Raw genomic sequence first — 27,124 nt, 5'->3', positions numbered from 1 at the left:
GTGTGTAATGATTGAGAGATTTCACATGGTTTGTTTTGTAGGAAGGAAGATGAACAGGATAATTGAGGCTTCGGATGTGAAGAGTCAATGAATGAGTGTGTGTGTGAGAGAGAGAGAGAGAGAGGGTTAATTGTAGGAATGAATTGGTTGAATAGGAGGAGAATTTGAGGATGGATAGGAAGTGAGCAAAGATGATGAATAGTACAGAGCTGTGTGAGAAGAAAGGAGGTGCAGTTTATGATGCATTTTGAGGAATAGATGGGACCATGTAAATGTGATGGATTTTATTGAATGAATTTGTTAAGTCAACTGGAAAGGATACTGCTGGAAGGAAGAATAATGATGGAGGTGAACAGAAGATGTGAGGAAGTATGTGGGACAGGGTGTGAAAAGCAGAGGAGTGAGATAGGTGAAACTGAAGAAGTGGTTGTAAAGTTCACAAGGAAAGGAGAATAGTATGACATTAATAGGAAGATAGAGCCTCCGTAGCTCAGTCGATATAGATGAAGCCCTTGGGTCAGAAAAACCTGGGTTCAATTCCCATCCATAATGTGAGGAACCTTTATCTGGTTTCTTTCAACTAAAGGTGAGTTAGCTGGTCTCATACAGAAATAGAGGATTTTTCACCTGGAAACTCAGGTTTTTCGTCCCACACAACAGCCAAACTGGTCCGTGAACATATGTGGATCTACAGTCATAAAATACATGCTTAATCCCTCACTAGGAGGACTCAACCAGTCCAAAGGGATGGTGGAGGAAATGAGGAGGGGGGGGCTGATACAAATAAATAAAAAAATAAATAGGAAGGTGATGAGAATGACAGAATGGGTATGCAATGCAAGATGGATAGGAAAATGGGAGGAGGAGCCGGAGTGGAATGGAGAGAGAGAGACATTGCATAAGGAAATTGGATGCTGGAAATAGTAATGAATTTGTGAGAGAGGATGTCAATTTTAAGAAGTGATGGTCTGAATTGCAGGGTTTATCCCCTCTCCTCCTCTTTCTGTTGACTAGACTCTGCAAATTTCTTCAGTTTGTCTTAATACTCATTATACTAGAGATCAGAAACCTTCTTAATCAATCAGCTCCATACCCTTTCCAGTATCTCCTCACCCTTTTGAAAAAGAGGTGACCAAATCTGCACATCCTTGCATCTATGTCAGTGTTCTCCACATCATTGCTATAATCTGCTGTGCTGTCCTTGTAATTTTAGCAATGTATCCCAAAAAATTTCAGATTCTTGTCCACCACTGTTCCCCCCCCCCCCAATTCCTTACCAGTTGTATACTCTGCATCCCATCTTGGCTTCCCAAATTTTAAAACTTTACACTTTGCAACATTGAACTGTTAACAACAGTTACTTGTCCATTCACCCATCCTATTCTCAAGTCCTCTTGAGAATAGGATAGGTGAATAACATCTCCATAACATCTACTCAGGTATACTCCTCATATTCTCTACAAACAGCTGCATATCACCATTCAAACCGTTCCCAATACCATTAATATACAAGTTAAACAGGAACAGCCCCAGATTCTTAGGAAACACCACTAATAAATTTCCTCTTCTTGAATGTTGTCCCGAATACAACTTGATGAGGCCTATCAGACATCCAATCTCTAATCCAGTCACTGATCCACTATCCAACCCCATCCAATTCCAGTTTAATTACCAGTTTATCAGGAGTCAGTCTTTCAAAGGCCTTTGGAAAGTCTAAACACCGCTATGTATGCATCTCCATTGTTCACTGCACTCACCTTGTTATAACACATATTCTTCCTTTGCTAACATTGCTACCACATATTCTTCCTTTAGCAAATCCATGCTGTCCATAAAAGAAAATTGTCAACTCAATATTGAATCTTGGTATTCACTAACCTCTCCAGTACTTTAACGACAACTCCAGACATACAGATTGGCTTATAATTTAAGGCTTATTAGTCTTATGAAGAAGAAAAATTTTGCCCTCTTTCTCATCCTTTGGAATTTGGCCAAATGTAAGACTTGTTAAAAAGTAATGCCAAAGCTATCATTGACTACCTCGAAGATTCCCTCAAAATGTGGCCATATGTAATGAAGTCCTACAACCTTATTATCTTCAAGTTTACTCATTTTTTCATATACTTTCTGCTCACTCACTATCAGATTTCCTTCTCCTCCTTTCCCACCGCACTCAAGTTCTTCATGACGTCACATTCACAAGGACGAAATTCCTTGATGAACTGCTCATTTAATATCTGAGCTATATGCTCTGCAGTGGTTATCATTCTACCATCTTCTGCATAACCACTGAAACAATGATATGGAAGGATATTATCATTCCATAATTATTCTTTCTTCTACTTGCCATGTATCAAAAGAGTTCCATGTGATTTTATTCTGACTTCATTAGCTAACTGCTGCTCATACTGCACTTTTGCTATCCTCACCATGTGAGTCACCAAACTTGTCTGATTTTTGTGCTCCTCATGCAACTGATTATTACTTCTCATCTTCTGCTACCTTCATAATGCCTTCTTCATGCAGTCTGTTTCTTCTTCATTCATCTATTCCATGCCTACTTTATTCTCTTGACATTTGGAATACATTCAAACATTGCCCCTGCCAGACAGATCTTAATTAGGGCCCAAGCAGCATTGATCTCTTTTCCATCCAATTCTTAATTCCTTGATATAGCTGCAAGCTGTTTTCTGAATTTGTCATAATCACCAGCCATATAGTTTTGTATATATCCTTTTCTCACAGAAGTCTTCACATGACTGGCCACCAACCAGCTGATCAATCGATACTCGTTTCCACTAACTGGAGGAAGATTTGATACTCCCATTTATAATAACATCCTGTAATTGGATGATCAAATCCAAGACCTCTGATCCTCATGTGCTTTTTGTTACATTCTGCCTAAGGTAGTTAAATGACTCTAAAAAACTCTAGAAATTTATTCTCCTTGTCCGAAGATGCCAGTCTAAAATCCACTAACACTGTTTATTCTCCAAAAGATGTAAGCAAGACCATTTATCTCTAACCAACTTTTAGAAACTAGTAGACAAGAAATGTAGACTCTTAGCCACAGAAAGCTGGCCTAAGATTATTGAATGATTGTAATTGGCATCCAGGGAGGAGAGTATGGAAAACAATTGTTGCCATCTAGTGGTCCCTAACCCTGACACTGTCAGGATTAGAGACCACATATGTGAATTCTACAGTTGATTTTCTTGAGTGTATGTGATGAAAAACCTATGCTTCCATGGGGAGAGAAAAAAAAAAAACTATACTTGCTCATTCCAGAGATTAGCAAACAGGAACCTGGTCAAAGAAAGACCTAGGAAAAGTTCCTCTAGTTAGTGACTAGAATTGAACTTAGAATGATCTTTCTTTGGGCATCCTAGCTGCATACAGCTAGGCTGCACAAAGAAAGTTACTGCTTTCTACTCTACCATTTCCACAGGACTACACAGGCCTATTCTAATCTATATTATCATAATTAAAATATTGCATAATGATCACCCTTTTTTGCCTACATATTTCTTTCTCACTGCCCTCTCACCACCAACTACATTCCTCCTAACCTCTTTCCCCTGTCTTCACAAAAAAAAAACATCATCCCTCTATCTCTATTCTTGTCAGGAAGTCATCCAACTATGTCTTACTTATTTTGACAATTTTTGAGCGAATGAACTTCATCAATACATCAATCATCAATTTTGTTCTCCTTATTTCTTATAATTCTGCTATCTGTAAACAAATATAGCTAACTTCTAGTTCTATAACAAGTCCTATTAACACCACTTCTCAGCTAAAACTCCTTCATTCCCACTTCCAACCATTTCTCTATCACCACTAATTTTGCAATCTCAGAGCCAAATGCTTTGCCTACATTTCTGACCACTGCAGTCCTTTCTCAGCTTGATATGTTCATTTCTGTATCTAACATCCACGCTTCTCATGCATCTCCCAGTCCATCCTGAATTTTTCAGTCTGTTATTTGTTTCTGATCTCTTATTCCTCATCACTTATGCTACTCTTCTCTCCATTCACAAACTCTTCTACTCTACTTTTCTACTCTTCTACATCACTTCTTACTTTGTCAGATCTTCTATTCAATGCAGTCATTACTCTCTTCCAGAAACAGTATCTTCAACTGACTCACACCAAAACCATTTAAATACAGTCTTTCTCTCTTATACTGTTCCATCCATCCTTCAGATTCATCATGCACGTTCACAAGATGCACTTCTTTTTCCTGACATCTCTGCTAGCATATCATTCATGATCTTTGCTAACAGTCTTAATTCATCATTATCATACCTGGTAAACACACTGAATACTTTTCCAACCACACTGTTATCTTTTAATCTCCTCAGCAACCTCCTGATATCCATTCCTTGTACCCAACTAAATTATTCATTCCTACTACCACTACCAACTCATTCACTCACTTACTCCTCATATGAAATGCCTCAATAACTCGGGTCGTTCTACCTCCATAAAAATAAACCTTGCGCACCTTCTCTGAACACCTCTAATAATTCAATCTTAATACAGAACCACTCTCAAATGATTTTATGTCTTTCACATAGCCATCTTTTGTTCCATTCTTCCTCACTCTTCCATGTATGTATGTAATTTCCCTCATTTCACTCTGCATATGCTTCCTCTCCTGCCTCATCTTCACCAACTCCGCTTTCACATTCTGAATCACTCTCCCACTTCTATTCACACTACATTGTCAGTCGCACTTTCTTTCTCACTGCCTTTCTTGCCTACTTACTGTCTTGCTATCACTTGGCCTATCTTTCTTGCTATCAATCATGCACACTATCTTACCATCACTTTCTTGCTTCCATATCTACACTTGTGATCACCCATTCTGTGTTTTTTTTTACTCAATACTGCTCACATTCAATAATATCACATAGTCCATAAGCATGCCACACCTCTTACATATGCATGCTCACTCACCTCTCGTATTCACCCTCTTTACATAGACATCCTCAATATCTAAAATGTATATATTACATTCAAGGCACCATTCCATTTTCAAAAAATGTACACCACTCACATTACTGTTTCATGCCACTCCTCACTCTCACCACCATTTTGTCTTGAATCAATGACCACACAAAAATTAATTAATACACAAGCTCAAATTCAACCTAATGCCACATACCAATCTCAGCTATTGCACAAGGAAATTTGATTAAAACTATCAATATTGCCATACAATAAATATAAAATACAACTTATCTTTTCACAGCTCAAAAATTCTCTTTTTATCTTCAACACCTGGTGACCAAATGTGACGTAGAATTTTGGGAGCTTCTGTTATAGTGTCAATATTAGGGCCATTAATGTTTAATTTATATATTAATGATATTGAAAGAGGATTAAGCTGGGATATGTAGTTGTTGTCAAATGATGCAAAGTTGGGGAGCTCTGAGTAGCAGAGTAGATCCAAATTGATTTGATAACAGCAAAATTCTCTGTGTTTCTGCATAAGTTTGTTAAAGGGAAGTCATTTTTGAGCAGACCACTGACATATTAAAACAGAGTAACAAGTGTATATTAGATAATGAAATAAGTGCATATTCAGTTTCTTAGATACTGGATAGTGAGTTGGATTGGCTATCATCATCATCATCATCAAATTCCTGACATATACTCTCAAGGGATGTACAGGATATGATGATATTACATGAACAATTTACATCATTACTAACTTCCTATCTACAATTTTCCTCTAGATCAGTCTGTTACTTGTCAAGACTCCAATATTATCAGATCTTATATTTCTGTCGCCTAAGGCACTTTGTACCGTAACAATCCATCTATATCTTGGTCTTACTCTGGGTCATTTTCCTGCCAACCTAGCAGAGAACACTTGTTTTGCCAATCTCTCCTCGCCCATTCTGTTTAAATGACGATACCACATGAGATTAGCTCTGCTAACGCATTCCTGGATGCTGACAATGTCAAGTTCTTTCCTAATACCTCATTTTTAATACGATATTGTCATTGATGCCATCTGTTCATGCCTGTAATCTTTCTCAGGATTCTCATATCTGCAGTCTCTAGTCTTTGGTCAGGTGTTTTACTTTTGACCCAGCTCTCAGATCCATAAGTTAAAACTGGTTTGAACACTGTCTTGTATACTGCTAATTTAGTATTCCAACTAATTTCTCTCATATTCCATATGAATTTATTCACTTGACTTCCTACTATATCAGCTTTATTGATTCTGTTGTCTATTTCCATATTTAATTTACCATCTTCACTAAAAATTGTGCCTAATTAGCTGAAATGTTTTACTTGTTCCACAGGTTCTCCGTTCACAATGCATTTGACATTTTCAACGATTCTGCCTATTTTCATTGTCTTTGTCTTTTTATTGCTGATCTTCATACCATATCTATTACAACAGTTATTCAATTTAGTGAGACAATCTTGCAGACTTGTAGCGGATTTATTGATAAGTATTACATCGTCCACATAATGATATAATCACGTAATCACAAGAAAGATATTTATTTAACCAAATATTTCGGTCTGGAAATAGCAGACCATCGTCGGTGGTATTACAAGAACAGTTTAAAAAATATACAAGCTAGAATACTAACAATAGATCGTTGAAATTAGAACATGCCACGTGATGTTATATCACTAAGTATGAAACGAAATATTTTGAAGTAGAAACATGATTGAATTTGCTATTAAAAAAAAAAAAAAATTATTAATGAGTAATCTTGATTAGGCTTTCCCAGATTTTTGATATAGATATGCAGTCATTACGATTCAGGTTGGGATGATGGAGCATAAAGCAAAGAGCTGACATTAACATCTCTAATTTTGATATATTGTTTAATACCACTTTCCTTCATAATGTGATCCATATAGGTAATGAATAACAGAGGTGATAATGTACATCCTTGTCTCAAACCAGATTTAACATTAAACCATCTTCCTGTACTTCCTTCAATTCAACTCAAATAAAGACTAAGTATTGCTTGATATAATGCCCCATTGATACCATATAACTGTAGCATATTGAATAGCTTCTCTTTTGGACCTTATCATATGTCTTTTCCAGATCTACAAAACTCAAATAGAGATCTTTGTTATATTCCCATGCTTCCTCGACTATTTGTAGTAAAGTGAAGATCTGATTCTGACAGCCTCTATTTGACAGGAATCCAACTTGTTCTTCACCAAGCTTTTCTTCTACAATGCTTCTCAACCGTTTCTCAAGTATACCTGCATATATCTTCAACCAGGAACACTCAGTTGGGAAAATACCTCTGTAATTCTCACATTCAGTTTTATTTCCCTTTTTATATGTGGGTACTATGAGAGCTCTGCTCCAATCATCACGAATTTGCCCCTCTCTCCAGGCCTTCTGAGCTATGCAGTGCAGCTACTGCAAGACTTTTATACCACCATACTTTAGCATTTCTGGTCAGATATCATCTACTCCTGCTGCCTTTCCACATTTTAAGCCTTTGATGGCTTTTTCTTTTTCAAGTATGGATACGTATTCCTGACTGTATGCCTGTTGAGTGTTTTTTACCACTGTGCTATCACTGCTTGTTTCATTTAGCAATTTCTCGAAGTAATTACTCCATACTTCAAGGATATCTTTTTCTCCCATTTTCATGTCACCTTTATCATCTCTAACTCCTTTTACAGTACTCTTTCCTCTATTTCTAAGCTTCTTCAACAACCTCCAAAATATTTTGCCACCTTCTTTTTTCTGTTCTTGCCAAAGTCCTCCCATGACTTTTGTTTAGCTGGTTTTACACAGTGTTTAGCTTTCTTACATTTGTCTATGTATTCTCTAAGAGCACAAGTTGACTTATTTGCCAGGAACTTTTGATATGCTTTCTTCTTTTCCTTCACTGCCTCTTTAACTTCCTGTGTTCACCATGGAGTTCTGATTTTTCTATCCTAGCAGACAACCTCACCACATGCCTCTCTGGCTGAATCAATCAAGGTTTTCTTCAAGTCTTAACACTGAATCTCTAAAGTTTGGTTCCTGTTCTGAAACTCTTTCATTTTTTATTCAATAATCTTTGTGTATTTTAGTCTACAGTTCACATCTGAGAGCTGCTCAACTTTTATTTGCTTTAAAACTTTCTTACGTGTTATTCTTTTCAATATGAAATTGAATTTTATTCTGCTTAAGACTAAATAGTGATCACTTCTAATTTCAAATCCTCTGTACACTCTGGTGTCCTGCACAAGGGAGAAAACATCGCTATCAACAATAACATAGTCAATGAGACTTTTCTTATTCCTTGTCTCTTCTCTTCATGTGAATTTGTGCACATTTTTATGTTGGAACATGGTGTTAGTAATAACCAGTCCATGTCCTTAGCAGAAATCCAACAAATATTTGCCATTATGATGGATTGGCTATTGGTAGTCTATATTAGCAAGTTGTGAAGGGTGAACGGCTTTAGGGCCATTGCTGTTTATTTTATATCTTAATGATAATTGGAGAGGTTTAATGGGAACATGTACTTGTTTTCAAACAATGCAAAGTTTTATAGCCATGAGTAGCAGAATGGGATGTGGCTTTGCATGTGGATTTCAATTTAAAATTTTGGTGGGTAGATAAGTCTTTCTGCCATCAAGGCAAAGATGGAAAGAACAAAGAACATATATAACTGGTGGTGACAGCTTGAAGAGAGGGACAGATTGGATAAAGTATCTGATGTTCAATGTGTTTGCAAGTATCTGAAATTTAAAGCTCTAGTGCGAAAATTGTGAGCAAGAACATAATGGATTATGACTGAGAGGTTGTTCAGAATTACAGCTAAAGCAACTGAAGGTAGGAATGTGGCTAGCGTATTATGCCTATAAATTTCATGTGTGTGTGTGTGTGTGTGTGGCTGACTAATCTTTGGTTGAAAATCCCTTATAATGCTTCTTCATGTTTGAGACAGGATTCAAATCTAGGTTTTTCCAACCAAAAGGATATCATTATTAACTGATCTAAAGAAACTCCATTTTGATGGAGGATATTTACATATAAAAGTAAAAAGGTTATGGTTCCACTGTGTCAGCCTTGTTCGTGCCACATATGGATTATAGTGCACAGATTGGTCACCTGGTTTTCAATTGAATGAAGATATTTTGAAAATAGCCTGTAGATTAGTGACTCAGGTGTCGGCATTGAGGCAATGCAATTTGCAGAGCCTGGTGGGTATGATTGGGTCGTATAAGTTGAAGAAGGATCTTTATCTGATTAATGTATGTGGAAGAGATTTTTCATTGAATGGAAGCTGACAAAGGTAGAATAAGAGACCAGCTTTAGAAATTGTTTGAAAAAAAAAAGTGTGGGTAGAGAAGTGAGAAGAAATATTTTGTATAGAATATTGATGTGTGGAATGCATTACCTGAGAGCTTAGCAAGTGCAGAAATAGTGAATGAGTTTAAGACATGATTCAGTGTGTGTGTGTGTGTGTGTGTGTGTGTGTGAGTGTGTGCGTGCGTGTGCGTGCGTGCGTGTGTGTGTGTGTGAAGACCATCTGCAGTGAGTGTTTGACTTCATGGAAGTCTAATAATAATAATTATTATTATTATTATTATTACATAACACCTCCAGAGAGTCCAAAGACTCATCGAGGGAGGACACCTGCTCTACAACTCTTCCTCATCTACACCAGTGCCATCTACCTCCCACCTGTACCACTATTTTCACAGACAATCATAAACATGCCCACAGCGGGATTTGAACCAGTAGCCTTTTCGCTGGAGAGCATATCTGTTCTCCAGCCAAATAATAATATGATAATATAATATAATAATAATAACTAATATGGAGTTTAGCAATAGTAATAATCATTTCTCTATGATTAATTCTGTTTATGCTATACTTTCTTGCATTATATATATATATATATATATATATATATTCATACTTTTATATACTGACATATAAAATATGAACATATCCCAATTCCGAGTTAATACAACAAATCATCATCATATATATATATATATATATATATATATATATATATATATATATATATATATATATATATATATCCCTGTCTACAGTATTTCCTCTTAGGATATGATTCTCATAATCGTGAATATTTGCTAAAATTTTCTGTTACAATAGTAATAGTATGAGATTTTCTTTACTTATGTTCTGTATCTAAATTAGTTTTCGCTTGTGATATTGATAATCTCTATTAATTTTTAACATAGGGTCAACACTTAAGCAAATATGGAGTTCAAATCCAATCTACTGGATCAGTCAACATAAAACTTCATATCATTCAGCATTCCCAGTAAGTTGAGTCACAGAAAAAATTTTTTAATGCGATTCCCACTTCTAAAAGGTTAAACATATAGTGTATTTGTTTCATGAGTGTGTGGGATACATAATCCAGAAACCCTTCTCTAAATATTAAATGTGTAACTTTTTTTCCTAGCAAATACAAGCCTCCACTAAGCAGAATGATGATCTCATACCATTTGATGAAATTCATCTACCATCTAAAGACATTCACAAGCATCTGTGCCTACAGTGGAATTTAAACCCACAGTCTGTGGTTAGCCATGCTGGCATATTAATTTCAAAGAATATCCAGCAATTTATGACTAATAAGCAACTGGTATCACTCACTAAGGATTATTCATCTCTTTTCCATAGTATGACTGTGCTAAAAAACAATAAATCATGAAAGTATTTTTATTAACTTGCTTATATTTCAATGAATTTCAAACCAGCATCTTCACACCACAACTATTTGTTACAATACATGAGCAACAAAGGCTGTAGAAAACAATTTGATTGTAATGCACAAAAGATCTACATTCCTAATTCATCATTCTCCATGTTGTATAAATAGCATTTTTTTTTCTCTTTCTTTATAGTTATTAGGTTAAAGTTGATCATCTCCAAGATTTTTTGGCAAATGAATGCAGCCATGCTGGTTAACATTAGATGTTTCATAGTTGTTGCTGGCTCTAAAAATAGTCTCTCCAATGTGTTGTGACTTGTATAGCACACAGTTTTCTTCATCTGATCCTATATGGGTTTCCAGAGTATGGGTCCACCAGTTCTGACTCGTGGATTATGCATTGGACACCCCATCACACAGGATGCTAACTGATGTTCTCTGAGATTAATGTTAAAAGATCTTCCTGTCTGTTCATAGTAAGTTACACTATCTACCAATAATTGTCCAGACACTTTAGCAATTTACAGTTGATACCAGCAGGCAAACCTTAATATCTGGTATGTCCACCTTTGGATTTGATCACCTCCTGCACCCTTTGAGGGAGGCTTTCCACCAATGTGTGGCAGATATCAGGTGGAATTTGTCTCCATTCCTCCATCAAAGCAGCAATGCGTTCAGCAACAGATCAAGGATGTTCTGCTCTGGACCTCAACCGCTGCTCCAATTCATCCCACAAGTGTTTGATGGGGTTGAGGCCAGGGCACACCAATTAACACCCATCTATTCATACTATTCCATAACAGCTGCAGCTTTGTGGCATGGAGTATTGTCATCTTGATAGTAACATGGGTCCGTTCCATAAAAACTCCACAGTGTAGGCAGCACCTGATTTCCAGAATATCAAGTTACTGAGTTGACTTCATGGAACCATGCACAACGACCAGTCCCGCTCCAAACCAGCTGAATGCATCCCACACCATTACTCTCCACCACAAACTTTACTGTGGGCATGGCACACTATGGTAAAAAAGTATTCACCAGGCTGCCGCCACACCCTGTCACCAAACTGGAAACAGTTAAACCTTGATTCGTCGCTCCAGAGTACCATTTTCTACTGGTAAATTGTCCAGTTCACATATTTTTGCACCAGGCCAGATGAGCCACCTTGTTCATTGTTGTCATATATTCAGTTTGTTGCCACTGCTCTTCCATGGAAACCCAGGAAATGGAGTTCTTTTTGTACAGTATTAGTACTCACCATGGTGTTACTGGTGTTGTGGAACTCATCATGGATGGTCTGTGCCGATTGTAGACAGTTTCTGCATGCCACCCATTTTAATACCCTCCTATCCATGTCAGTCCATTTTTGGCTGCTGCCCTGGGTGTTTTCCTACACCAGTGATGTCAGGACATCTTCATTTGTTGATCACATCACCAACCGCTGATTTTGGATACTCCAGTTGAGTAGCAATGGCACATATGGACGTGTAACCAATGTGACAGCCAACAGTGATACCTCTCTTGATGTCACTGAGTTCACTTCATGTTTTCATACCATTATTCAACTGCTATGATGAAATTCTGCTTCCTACTATCTGTACATCAGTTTTTATGTTATTAACAAACCTGGAATGTCCCATAACTTCAAAGGGTGTCTGGACAATTATCGGTAGATAGTGTATGTTATAGTCACAGTGCACTTTATACACTAAAATGCAATAGAGGGTGGAGTTTGTCCTTTGATGAACAGATCAGGGTTACTAGTTTGAAGTGTGGTTTGCATGCAGCATGAAAGTAGTATTTCTTCAGATGTATGCTGCATATATAAGACAGGAATAGTGGTGCTATGGTTTTGTGTATTTAGGGAAGAGGAGGTAGGGAAGACGTAATATTTTATCTGTTCTGTAGGAGCTATAGCCATAATTATTATTATTAATCTGTAACCTCTGTGGGAGGTTCACTCAACCAGCAACATCTATCATAATGAGCTTTGAAGTTATTTAAACTACCTGCACTCACAATACACTCAGGCAATGCATTTCACTCAATAACAACTCTCCACGTAAAAAATCATTCTTCACACTCTTCTTCACTACATCTTTATACAACTTCCAGAGATGACCTCTCATTCATCCCATCTTAACATCCACTCTTTTTATAATTTCTTCCATATTAATCTGATAGACTCCCTAAACTAACTTGAAGGACTCTCATATCTCCTCTTTTCCTCATATCACATCAGTGTTTTTCACATCACAATGAAAAATAGGTGACCGAATCTGATCAGTAGTTCACATGCCTTATATAGATCATCATGTTGGAGGCTTAATGGATTTTTTACAACACTCAGAAAAGACTGAAACAGAATTTAATACTTCCTATATTTCGTCGTCAGTCACTGAGACATCTTCTGGGATTACAAAAAAATAATGTAACTTAAACACAAATAACAAACAATACTAAGCCCAACCACGTGGGTGACACTAAAGTCCTATCTAGGTGGAGCGCCCTCTAAGGGTGGTTGTAGGTGGCCTGGAATGTAGGTTGGGACCTCTGGTGATAAGTGTTTCTCAAATCTTAGGAAGCTTAATGCAACTGTATTTATTAAGATTTGGTTGATTTCTGAGAGCGGCTGCTGATTCTAAGAAAGTCTCTCTTTTTTGAATTTGCTGTGGTGGAGAATGGTGGTTTTTTTCCATGAGATCCTATGTGTTGTATCCAAGACATGGTTAGCAAGGCCTGACCAACCATAGTCATGGTTGTAGATGTATGACTTGTGTTCCTCCATGCAGATGGTTGCTGATCTGCCTGTCTGTCCAAAGTATGCCAGCTTACAGGAACAGGGTACTTTATAAACTCCAGGCACTGAGAGAGAGGAGGGAGCTGATCTTTTGTAGAACGGATAAGGGTAGCAAGTTTGCGGTGGGGCTTAAATGCTGTGTGTAGGTTGTACTTGTTTAAAATCTTGGCTATTTTTTTTGGATGTGCCACTGATGTAGGGTATGGTGATGGCATTTCTAAACTCTTCTGACAAGAAGACTGGGGAATGGGGGAGGAACTGATTATTTTTTTGATACTGTGATCTCTGTAGCCATTGGAGAGGAAAGTGTTGTGTATGTGGTCAAGTTCAGTAGTAAGGCAGTTCCAATGGAACAAAGATTGTGGGCTCTCTTGGTAAGAGTTTTAATAATGCCATATTTTTGAGTAGGGTGGTGGTGGGAGAGTTTGTGAATGTATCTGCCTGTGTGCATGGGTTTTCTATATACAGTGAAGGAAAGTGTACCATTAGGAAGGCATGTAACTAAGGTGTCTAGGAAGGGTAAACTGGATTCTTGGATGTAGGCTGTTGAGGTGACTGAGGAAGGAGTCTGATGTGTCTGGGCCATGAGGCCAAATAGAGAACACATCATCAACGTCTCTTAGCCAGATAGAAGGTTTGATAGAAGGCTGAGTCTATGGCTTGTTTTTCAAAATCTTCCATATAAAAATTGGCAAGAGGGGAGAGGGCCATGGCAGTTCCCTCTATCTGCTTGTAGATTTTGTTCTTCTGAGAAAAATACCCAAGATCCCACCCTACATTCCATGCCACCTACAACTGCCCTTAGAGGTCGCTCCACCTAGTTAGGACTTTAGTGTCACCCACATGGTTGGGCTTAGTGTTGTGTTATTTATATTACATTAGTTTTTTTGTAATCCCTGAAGATGTCTTAGTGACTGAGACGAAATATAGGAACTATTAAATTCTGTTTTAATCCTTTCTGAGTGTTGTAAAAAATCGATTAAGCCTCAACACGATGTCCTCACAGCACTTAAGCCTCTACACACGGATCCTTATATAGATGCACCACCACTTCTTATCTCTACATATCGATGTACTTTTTATCATAGTAGCAATACGATGTGCAGTCTTTGCATCACTTTCGATGTGCCCTCAGAACTTCAGTCCACTATCTACTATCACTCCAAGATCCCAATCTCATCCACTTCCTGAAGTACAGCTCCACCAATACAGTACATAACCTTATATCTCTGTAACCCAAAGTGTAACACCTTGCATTTATGAATATTAAAACTGCACCCCCACTCATTTGTCCAAGCTAAAAGTCTGTTCAAATCTTCCTCTAGAGAATTAACTTCAGCACTACTCTTATAATTCTACTAAACTTTGCATCATTAGCAAACATTTGAAGATCCCCAGTCAATCCATGTGAAATATCATTAACAAACAAGTTAAACAGTAGGGCCCAAGAACAGAACTCTGAGGCATGCCACTGGTCACCTTCCTTTTCTAAGACATGATTCCATCATACAAAACTTGCTGGTATCATTCAGAGAGCTAATTTCCGATCCATCTAACCAATATACTATCTATTCCTATCCTCTTCAGCTTGTACATTTGATAGATTACCACTTATCATGTGGTAATCTATCAAATGCTTTTGCGAAATCCAAGAATATCACCGTATATGATTCTCCCTTATCAAATACATCACCTTATCATAAAACACAAGCAGATTACTAAAACAAGCCCTACCCTTCATAAACCCATGCTGACTATCATAAAGAATCCTATTGTTCATCAACCCAATCCTGTATTCTATTTCTAACCAATTTTTCCAACACTTTGATCACAATGCAGATATATAGACTGGTGTATAATTGGAAACTTCTGTTCTCAAACATGCTTGTGGAGTAGTACTATTATGCCTTCTTTCCACTCCTTAGGAACCCTACCCACTGCAATTCTCTCATTAAATAATGAGAGAATTACAGTGGACAAGGGCATGGCTAACTCTTTTGCACATTCTTTAAAAATACGTGGTGATATGTCATGCATTCCCACAGCCTTATTAACATCTAATCCAAGCAACATTTGATATACCTCTGATTCATTCACCTTTAATTCTCCTAATTCTTGCCTCCCTTCTACGAGGGTGGTCTGAAATGTTCTAGGTCTAGACCATAGATGACAACACTATCAGCAAGATTTTTTTCTAAGTTGGTACATCTGTCATAAGCATCCATGTGAAATTGCAAGTCATTCTATCAAGTACACTCAGGTCCCTTTTTATGCGGTGCATATTTCATGGAAATTCCGGGTTTCCCTGTTGTACGTAATGAACAGCGTGTTGCAGCACATTCTGGCATAACGTGTAAGCAGTGAGTGTCCGTGAAGTTTAATTTGGCATGTGAGTAAGTGTTTGTCTTTTCATTATCGTAAGTCTAAATTTTGCTAATTTTTATTTTAAAGATTTAATTTGGTTTAATGGAGAAAAAAAAGCACCAAAGAGATTGCTTTTCTTTGGAAATGAAAATTTCAATTTTAGATTGCTTAACAAAAGGAGAGGGATCTACGCCAATTGGTAAACATTTTAATTTAGGGGAATTTACTATAAGAGCAATTAAAAAGAATGAAGTCGCAATAAGAAAATCTGTCATTTCTGGCACAAAACTAAGTGCCAAATTATCATAGTACTCAGGAGATGCTTTATTAGAAAAAATGGAATGAGCGCTCTTAATTTGTATTGAAGAATTAACTCAAAGAAGAATTCCTATAAGTGGTTATTTAATTAAACAAAAAGCTCTTCGATTTTATGAACAGATGAAGCAATTGGAGCCATCTACTTCCGCTTCCCAGGCTGATGAAGAATTTTCGGCTAGCAAAGGATGGCTAACTGATTTTTGAATGCACTTCACATAACGTGAAGATTACAGCTAGGTTGTGGCAGCAGATGAAGAAGCAGAGAAAAATTTTCAAGAGAAGTTAGCCAAAATTATTGAAGATGGTGGATATTGTCCCGATCAAGTGTTTAACACTGACGAAACAAGATTGTTTGGGAAGAAAATGCCTAGTCGAACTTACATCGCAAAGTCTGAGAAAAAAGCAAGTGGGTTTAAAGCAAGCAAAGATCAAGTAATGTTGTTACTTTGTAGCAGTGCATATGGGAATCGAATGTTGAAACCCCTCCTAGTAAATCGATCTCTTAAGACCACATGCTCTAAAAGGCAAAGATCTAAAACAGCTTCTGGTACATTGGATGGCTAATATAAAGGCCTGGGTAACAACTGCTGTATTTACTGAATGGTTCAATAATTGCTTTGTACCAGAAGTGGAAACATATATGAAACAAAAAACTCTTGATTTTAAACTTTTATTAATTGTTGACAATGCACCAAATCATCCACATTTAGTGTTTTTTTCTAATACAACAAGCATTATTCAGCAGTTAGATCAAGGCATAATTGCTACTTTTAAAAAATATTACATTAAGCACACTTTTCAATTTATATCGGATAAACTAGAAAATGAATGATTAACAGTAACTGTCGTTTGGAAAAAAATTTATATTTTGGACTGTTTAAATCATGTTGCATCTACTATCGCTGAAATAAGACCACAAACTTAAAATGCCTGCTGGAAAGTTGCTTGGCCTGGATGTGTTGCAAACAGTGCAACCATTCAAACAACTACATTATCAGCTGAAATCATTAGTTTGGCATATGAAATTGGTGGAGAAGGTTTTGATACATTTAGCCAGAATGATGTAGACGAATTGCTTGTGGATAATGCCTTAGGTGACAATGATATTATTGGATATTGATTAACTTTAGATATCGTCGAAGATCCAGAATAACGATAGTGAAGCAGAAGAAAAACTTGTTCCCTCACTGCAAATATAATTTGAGAAGGTCTTGAACTGTACAATATATTGGAAAATCATTTTCTTGTTAATGACACAAATTCTGAATGAGCCTTTAAATTTCAACGTGAGCTGAAGAACTGTATGTCTGATATCGTGAGCTGTATAAAAAATTAGTAAAATCATCATCGCAAAGTTTAATCGCTGATTAAACTTTGCGATGATGTGTAACAGTGTTCTTTGGATACCCCATAGAACACTGTTATGCAAATTGGAGCAGATGGGAATGGATACTAAATTGGTGATATGGATAGGAGAATGGCTCAGGGAGAGATACCATAAGGTGGTGTATGGAGGAGCTGAGTCCAGAATGAGGCAGGTGACCAGTGGCGTGCCTCAGGGCTCTGTGCTTGGGCCATTGTTGTTTAATTTGTATATAAATGATATAGGAAATGGCTTAAAGGGAGATATTCAGTTGTTTGCTGATGATGCAAAGTTGGGTAGCGCAATAAAAAATCAAGCTGATGTTGAAAGTTTGCAGGATGATTTAAATAAGCTGGTAAAATGGACAAAAGATAATGAATGTCAGTTCAATGTGGAAAAGTGTAAAGTCATGCATTTTGGGATTAAAAGATTACCAGCTGTGTACTACATTGATGGAAAGGTACTCCAAGAGATTGATGAGGCTAGGGACTTAGGGGTGTTGGTAGATAGGGAGATGAAGTTCAGAGGACACATTGCTAAGGTGTCCAAGATTGCACATAGGATTACTTGGTTGTTGAGGAACACACTGACATCCAGAGATAAAGAGGTTATTATTCCCCTTTATAAAGCGTTGATACTTCCACATTTGGATTACTGTGCTCAGGTCTGGTCACCTGGATTCCTTGGAGATGAGGTGGCTGTGGAGAGGGTTCAGAGAAGAGTGACCAAGTTGATGAGTGATGTAAAAAATGCTCCCTACATTGATAGATTGAGAGCTTGTGGATTGCAGAGATTGGTTGATAGGCGAAGAAGAGGGGATATGATAGAAACATTTAAATTACTGAAAGGTTTTTATAGGATTGATGCAGGGGAAATGTTTCAGCTGTGTGATAGTGATGGAAGAACAAGAGGTCATCCCTGGAAATGAGAGAAGAGTGTGGGTAACAACGGTGCAAGAACAAGGTTTTTTCCCGAGGGTGGTGAATGAGTGGAATTCATTGCCTGACTTAGTTGTGAGCTCTTCGTCTGTAAATGAATTCAAGAAGAGATAAGGCAGATATTGTTTTGCTAGTTTGGGTCTCCCGCGATGAGTCTACTGACTCCATGGAGATACCCGTAATAATAATAATAATAATAATTACATTGTCAGAAGAAAAATATCATTACAGAACTAGGGTGAAGCTAATTCTATTAGTGAAGAACCATTGCCTTTACCATACAGATCTGATGCGCTGACTATCTCTTCTGGTGATGAAAGTGATTTCACACCAATTCGCAAATGTTGCCAAATATTGTCTAATAGCGACAATAATTCTGATAAAAAAAAAGTAAAAAAAAAAATTACTTTTCGATAAAATTAAATGAATAAAGCTTTAAAACAAACTTAGGCAATCTTATTTTCCTGAATTTTTAAAAACTTTTTATGCGATTTTAGGTTTATTTTAATTCATTGCTTCGGTTTTAGAAAATTATGGAATGTATTATTAATTTTTCAATGTAAGTTAGGTCTTTTTTTGCGATTTTTTATATGCTGTTTTCCGTGGAACGTATCCACTGCATAAAAAGAAACCCAACAGTAGTTTATTTTATACAGCTGTCTGAAGCAAAAGTGCTGTCTAAATTCCTTGAAATGGATAAAATTGAGTATCGTGCAGTTATAAAATTAGCTTTTGTAAAGCTAATTTTATAATTGGTTGTAAAAGAAGCTTTAATGCCAAAATAAATTCATTAGAAGTTCATAAATATGGGCACTCTTCTCCTTCATTTTCAACAATTAAGAAATGGGCTGCCAAGTTTAAACATGGCCATACCAGCCTTAAAGATGATCCACATGAAGGACGTCCAAAAAGTGTAACAACACCAGAAATCATTGATCAAGTGCATGATATGGTTTTGGATGACCAGCAAGTCAAAGTGCATGAAATTGCTGAGACTATAGGCATTTCAAAAGAACATGTACCATATATTTTGCATGAAGAATTGCAAATGAAAAAGCTTTGCGCAAGATGGGTGCCGCACTTGCTCACAGCAGATCAAAAACGCACGCGCATGAAAATCTCTGAACAGTGCTTGGAGCATTTTAATAAGAATAAAACTAATTTTGTGCATCAATTTATTACTATGGATGAGACTTGGATTCACCATTATACACCAGAATCCAAACAGCAATCAAAACAGTGGACAGAAGCCAGTTATTCAGCACCAAAGAAGACAAAGTCAGTTCCATCAGCAGGAAAGGTCATGGCATCAGTGTTTTGGGATGCTAAAGGCATTTTGTTTATTAATTATCTTGAAAAGGGTAAAACAATAACTGGGGAATGTTATTCCGATCTTTTAACCAGACTAGATGAAAAAATTCATGAGAAAAGACCCAGTTTGCAGAAGGAAAAAAATCATCTTTCATCAGGACAATGCAGCCCACAAAGGTGTTTTGGCAATGGGAAAATTAAGGGATCTGCACTATGAATTGTTGGAACATCCACCCTATTCCCCAGATTTGGCTCCCTCTGACTTCTGTCTCTTCCCAAAACTAAAACTCTTCCTCGCTGGTCAACATTTTTCTTTGAATCAAGAGGTGATTGCAGCTGTAGAAGGGTATTCTGCAGATATTACTGAGAACCACTACAGGGACAGGATAATAGTGCTGGAGCATTGCTGGAATAAATGTATTAGTCTTATGGGAGATTATGTTGAAAAATAAAAATAATTTCGAAATTATAAATTCGTTTTTTCATTGTTAGGCCAAGAACTTTTCAGACCACCCTCGTATATGTTGCACACCATCATTCACACCACTATGATAAACACTGATGAAGTGTTCATTAAATAATTCCACTCTATCATTTGCTATGGTTACCCTGCTAGCATAGCTATCCACCAGCATCGGTCTTCCATAATTATTTTCCTCATGCTTGGCACATAGCAGAAAAATTCCCTTGGATAAGCTTTGACCTGACTGGCCAATCTCCTCTCATATTCTGCTTTTTCTTTTTTAACCATTCTTGTCATTTCTGGTCTGCACTTTATATTCTTCATGCATCCTTTCACTGCAAACTGTCTTGTACTTCCTCCATAACAACTTCTTTTGTAACAATGCTTGCTTGATTTCACCATTCATCCATCTCACTCCTACTCTATTTATTCGCTTAACTCTTGGTATGCAGTTATGCATTGCTTGTGTTAGATACTGCCTTATCATTTCCCATGCACTGTCAACATCTTTTCTACACAATTCATAAACCCCATGTATTGATGCTAGTTGACTATGGAGCTTCTACCTTATGGTTCTACATATAGACCTTAATAACTACTTTTTACTGTTTGACAACCTTCCAAACTAATACCTCGTGATCACTTTCACCAACAAGAGGCAGTGTTGATACCTCATTCACAACCACATTTAGTGATATCCTCACAGGCTATGGTTGTGAATGAGGTATCAACACTGCCACCTGTTGGGGAAAGTGATCACAAGGTATTGGTTTGGAAGGTAGTCAAACAGTAAAAAGTAGTTATTAAGAAGGTCTATATGTGGAACTATAAGGTAGAAGCTCCGTAGTCAACTATCATCGATACATTAAGTTGATGAATTAAGGAATGAATCATTATTGCATCAGAAGTGGTCAGGGATTGTATGAGAGAAGCAGTATCAGAAGGATAAGCTGAGTAGGGATTAAGTGAGTAGTGAACAAGTAGCAATATTAACAGGAGCTAGAAGAAAAAAAGCATTTTGGAAGTAATATAAACAAAAAGGTGATCAGCATACTTATGAGCAACACAAAGCACAGACAAGAAGGATAATTAGTATGGTAAGGAAGGCCAAATCAGATTTTGAGAGAAAATTAACTAAGCAGGCCAAAGTAAATCCAGAAGAGTATTTTTCACTATATATATAGCAAGTAAGAGAAAGAATGATAATGGAAGGATAACTTTACTCAGTGCTGATGGTAGGAAAGTGACAGAAGCAGAAGAAAACACACCCTTGCAAATTGATCACTTTGCAACAGTGCAGGTGGAGGAGACTTTGTGGTTACTGATAGGACATTGGCTGATGTGAGAATTGAGATAGATGAACTGGAGGTACTCAACATAAAGGTATATGTAATGAAACTATCAAATTACATATTATAGCAAATTTGAGACCGATTAGTATCTATTAGGACAATGGTAGTGATTAAGTATTGAAAAACTTGGTTAAAGTTAAAATTTAGGAATTGGAGGATAGTAATATGATACTCTATAGGGAGAAGCATGTCTTTATAAAAGATAGCTCCTGCCTTATTAATTTATTCACATTTTATAATGGAGTGACAGTGGAATTGGATAAAGAAAATGGCTACACTGTGATACCTCTTGATTTTGCAAAGTTATTTGACAGAATAGTGCATGGAAAACTATTACAATAAATTGGAGCAAATTGGATTGAGGCTGGTGGGGAAGATTTAAGGGGGAATACTCAGTTGCTTATCATGAAAAACTAGGAAGGGCAATGCATATACAATGATAAAGGTGATGTAGACATTCTACAGGATGATTTCAATAAATTGGCAGTGCGGGCAAAGGACAATGGTTGTCAATTAAACGATGCAGAATGTAAGGTAATGTACTTTGAGATGAAAAGATTACATACTTTGCATCATATTGAAGGCAATGGATTACAGGAAATTGATGAGGCTAGGGATCTGGCAGTGACACTGGATAGAAATTTGAAGTTCAGGAAGAATACTGCAAACGTTGGCAAAATAGCTCAAAGGATTGCTTGGATATTGAAGAACATATTAACAAGTAAAGGATTTGACTACATCTTGACTACTGTGCAGATTTGGTCACCTGGGTTTCTTTGAGATCAGGAGATGGTGATAGTATTCAGAGATCAAGCTAGTGACAGGTTTATGGAATGCTTCCTATGAGGATAGATTGAAATTGTGTATGTTGCAGAATTTAGATGACAGACAGAGGAGAAGAGACATGATAGAAACATATAAATTACTAATGGGATTCTACAAGATTGACATAAAAGAAAATTTTAATGCATGATGAGTAGGTGGAGAACAAGAGATCATCCCTTGGAGGTTATGGTGATGGTGTGTGGACTAGGTTCTTTGCTTTGAAAGGTGGTGGTGAATGAGTGAATATATATTTTGACTGATGATGTCTTATGACTTAAGATGAATATATATTCACTCACAGTAGGAATTACATTAAAAAAAAAAAACATTAATGTGCAAGCTTATATTGGAATCCCTCTATGTATACAGTATGATGTTTAAGGATTAAAAACTATTGTGCTGTAATTAAATTAAAATATAACTGATAAATTTATTTTATTCAATTGAGGATAACAATTTCCCAGACTTTTGGAATAGTGAGACAGCTCTTCTGGTTAAGATTGGGTCTATGACGTAAGGCTTCAGCACTTTCTTTATATAAACACTCATGTTTATAGATGGCTTTATGTAGTAGCTTGGTGTTTTGCCATGGGATCCTGTGGTTAGCATTTTTCAACTCCATGTTGTGCAAGGCCAGATTTATGAGGTTTCATAAGACTGCTGTGGTCTTGATGTTCAGAGATGCATTTATTTATAGATCTTCCTGTTTGTCCATAGTAAAACAAGTAACAAGAACATGGCACTTCGTATACACCAGGTGGCATCATTGGTGAGAGTTTGTCTTTTGGAGAAGGTAACAAATTGTGAATTTGGTTGATTGGCTTATTATTATTACTATTATTATTACAGGACATCTCCAGGGAGTCCAAAGACTATCGAGGGAGGGCACCTACTCTTCGTCTCCACCACTCAATTCACCAACTACACAAACACCATCTACCACCCAACACCACCACTAGTATTTTCACAGACAATCACAAACATCCATTCCCACGGCGGGATTCGAACCTGCAGCCTTTTGGCTGCAGAGTAGATATGCTAACCACTCAGCCAACCAGGCTGGCTTTTATAGGTAGTAGTGAGTTTGTATTTCTTCATAATTTTTGACAAACATTCAGAGATGCCTTTGATATATGGTATAGGCATCTGGGCTTCTTCTTGTCTGGGTTGATGTGTAGGAGAATAGTTAATAATTGTTTGGGTTGTTATTGGATTATATTCATTTAGTAAGGCTGTATCTTTAATAATTTCCAATTCTTGTTTTAAAGATTCTTCAGAGGAATAAAACTTATGTGCTCTGGATACTAAAGATTTTATGATGCCATATTTTGAGATGGATGGCAAGCCAATGCATTGTGGATATAATGACCTGAAAAAGTTGGTTTTTGATAGACAGAAGTGGAAATGGAACCATCTTGTTTACATTGATTGTGCACATCAAGAAAAGAAATACCTTGTGATGATTCTTTTCTAGTGTGAATTTGATGTGAGGATATAGGTTGTTGATACTATTTAGAAACGGGAAGAGTTCTTGTTCCATGTGACTCCAGACTGCAAAGATGTCATCAACATATTGTTGGCTCACACTTATCACCTTACTTAGCCAACATTTTTCTTGAACACTTGGAAGATAGAATTTTCGCTCTTGACCCAAAATCAACAATATGGCTACAACATATTGATGACATCTTTGCAGTCTAGAGTCATATATTATGAAATAATACTCTAAAATACAACAAAATAATTATTACAAGTTGGTAATCCCCCGCTTATGTTATCATTCATTTTAGGTAATGCTACCAAAAGCTTTAAAACAATAATTAGCAAGAATGTAATTGTTTTGATGAATCAGTAATAATCAGTTACATGAAGAGTATAAAGAACATGCCAGGAGAATGACTCAGTTAGTAAGGATAACGAAATTGTAATATGAGCAGAAATTGGCAAATCAGGCAAAGAAAAAATTCTAGAGAGTTTTTTAGATATCGTAAGTAGAAGGAAGAATGATTATGGTAAGATGATGTTAATGGATGAAAATGGTAGAATAACTGCTACAAAAGACATTATTGAGGTACTCAGTGATCAATTTATAAGGGTGTTTCATCCTTATCACAATGAAATCATGAGAAACTCAAGTGTAGAGGCTATAGGAAAGGATGGCTTAATTGTGAACGAGCAGAGATATTTGATAAAATAAATAACCTTGGTGACAATAAGGTGATAGGATTTGATGAGATGTCATCAGGAATCTTAAGGGAATGTTCCAGGGAATTGGCATGGCTATTCAATAAGAGTCTTACTCCACAGATCTCAGAGGAATGGAAAGAAGGTAAAATTGATCCAATGCATAAAGATAGTGATAAAGTTGTGGCTACACATTATAGGTCAACCTGTATATCTGGAGTTGTAGTAAAGGTACTGGAGAGATTAGTGAGAAGTAGGATACAGAAATGGGGTCATAACAGTAGTATTCTCTGTGGTTATCAGCATGGATTTTTTTTTAAAGGGAGATCATGTTTTATCAATTTTATATACTATAACAAGATGACAAATGTCTTGGACAAGGGAGATGCATATACAGTAGTATACTTAGATTTTGTGAAAGCTTTTGATAGACTGCCACACAACAAGCTAGTTAAATAAACTGAAATGGATAGGATCGGATAACAGCCTAGTGAGTTTGATCCATGACTGACTGTCAGACAGGTATCAAAAAGTTGCATATGGGTATGCAATATTCCAAAATGTTGTTCAGTTTGTATATTAATGATATTGGGATTTAACTAGTTATATGCAGAGATGCAAAATTTGGGAGAGCAAGTAGAGTAAAGCAGATGCTATGACCTTAGAGGAGGACTTGAATAGATTGCATGAATGGGCAGGAACTGCCAGTTTGATATTGCAAAGTGTAAGGTTTTGAAATTTGGTAAGCAACAATGGGATGAAAACTATACACTTGGTGTGGAAAATTTTAAAGGAGGTCGAGTAGATCTGAGATCTGGGAGTGATGGACAAGTACCTGAAATTCAGGGCCACATTGCACAAGTTGTGATGACATTACATTGGATAATGGCAGTGATGCAGAGGACCCTGACATGCAGAAATAAAGAGATTATTGATGCCATTGTATAAGGCCTCAATCAGGCATCCTCATATGTATTATTGTGTGCAAATTTGGTCTCTGGGTTTTCATGGTGATGAGGATATATTAGAAAGGGTCCAGAGAAGATTCAGAAAGGTGGTTAGTGGTCTTTGGAATGTGGGGTACATGGACAGATTCAGAGAATGTAAACTGCAAAGCCTCATGAATAGGAGGGGGGAGGGATATGATTGAGACATATAAGCTGGTTAGGGTTGTTATCAGGTTTACATGGAAGCAATTTTTCATAGAATTGGAGAGGGGAGTAGAACAAGAAGCCATCTCTGGAAAATGTGTAAGGAGGGCATGAGCAGATGAGTGAGGAATAGGTTCTTTACATGGAGAGTGGTTGGTGAGTGGAATGCATTGCCTGAGTGTGTTGTGAATGTAGACACATTGAATCAGTTTCAGACATGGATGAATGAGCTTTGTGTGCAATAGTGGGTACCTCCCAGGATGAATTTCTGACTCCATGGAGGTCAGATGTTAATAATAATAATAATTCTGAATGATTTTGTTGAAATTGATCTGTGAATTGCTTTTTCAGTCAACTGTTTTTATGATAAATTGGCTTTTCAATAAATTGCCATTTGTTAAATGTTTATTTGATTAATTATTTATTTGATGAATTGCTTTTTCAGTGAATTGTCATTTAATGAATTGCCATTTGATTAACTGTTTTTGATGAATTTTCATTCAAACATGACAATCTTGATAATAAGAAATTTAGAGGTATATTATCTAGTTATTACTAAATTTTTTGTATATTTGCTTTTTTTTTAATGTTCATCATCATTATTACAACTTTAATGTTTCATAAAATGTTTTATTTGTAAAAAAAAGCTTCAGAGTATTGAATGATTACCTTTTTTTTATCATAGATCTTTAGCTGCACTAGGAACTCCTAAAAGTGAAGATATGTTTGATCATGTAAGGTAAATAACAGTTGATTCATTTAAAATGTTAAATATATATATTTTGTTTTTTATTTTTTTGGTCTCAAGATGTAGTCTGTTCTAGTGCAACCATTTCTGTCATTTTTTTTTCAGAATTTCTTCAATGCAGAACAGTATCGCTGCTGTCCTTGAAGCATTTCAGAGAGCTCGTAAAAGGATGTTTGATGCAAGAAACAAAGAACATTAAAAATTTAAATGATACAACTAGGCTTTGAGTTATTGAATAACAAATTTTGTTGTTCAGAACAGCTCAAAAGAACATAAAATAAACAAAAGTTGTAATCTCATTCTGATATAAAATGTCATATTTGTGATATATATTATTTATTATTATTGTTATTAATAATAGTGCCACAGGACCTCCAAAATGTGATAAGACTCAACATGAGAGATATGCTTTATTTGCCACAAGGTTTATTGTACCCTCCTTAAACTTTCATTTCGGCACTCTCAACTTCTTGAGTGATGCACTCCGCATACCCAACACTTTTTTATGCTGCTCAAAATTCCCATTTACTAGTCTCTTGCATAACTTTCAGTGATAGTCCCACTGTTAGCCTTTCTCCTGTTCCATTCTATGAAAAATGTTCTTTCTGACCAT

The 27,124-nt window shown here is 36.5% G+C and overlaps 1 protein-coding gene across 4 annotated transcripts in view; it reads left to right on the top strand.

The window, feature by feature from the left end:
* The window catches only part of LOC150107791 (tectonic-like complex member MKS1), a 289,973-nt gene extending 263,134 nt beyond the window's left edge, over nucleotides 1-26,839 (top strand). For all 4 annotated transcript variants that reach the window (XM_090391544.1, XM_090391542.1, XM_090391543.1 and 1 more), the window contains 3 exons: nucleotides 10,216-10,298; nucleotides 26,449-26,502; nucleotides 26,617-26,839. In XM_090391544.1, coding sequence (XP_090247670.1) covers nucleotides 10,216-10,298; nucleotides 26,449-26,502; nucleotides 26,617-26,710 — 231 coding nt within the window. In that variant the 3' untranslated portion in view covers nucleotides 26,711-26,839. The remainder of the gene's footprint in view (nucleotides 1-10,215; nucleotides 10,299-26,448; nucleotides 26,503-26,616) is intronic.
* Nucleotides 26,840-27,124: the final 285 nt, after the last annotated feature.

This window comes from Typopeltis vanoorti, chromosome 4 (genome assembly GCF_054136105.1).
Source record: "Typopeltis vanoorti isolate ZY-2024b chromosome 4, IOZ_Tvanoo_1.0, whole genome shotgun sequence".
Lineage (NCBI taxonomy): Eukaryota > Metazoa > Arthropoda > Arachnida > Uropygi > Thelyphonidae > Typopeltis > Typopeltis vanoorti.
This window is presented reverse-complemented; position numbering and strand designations above follow the sequence as displayed.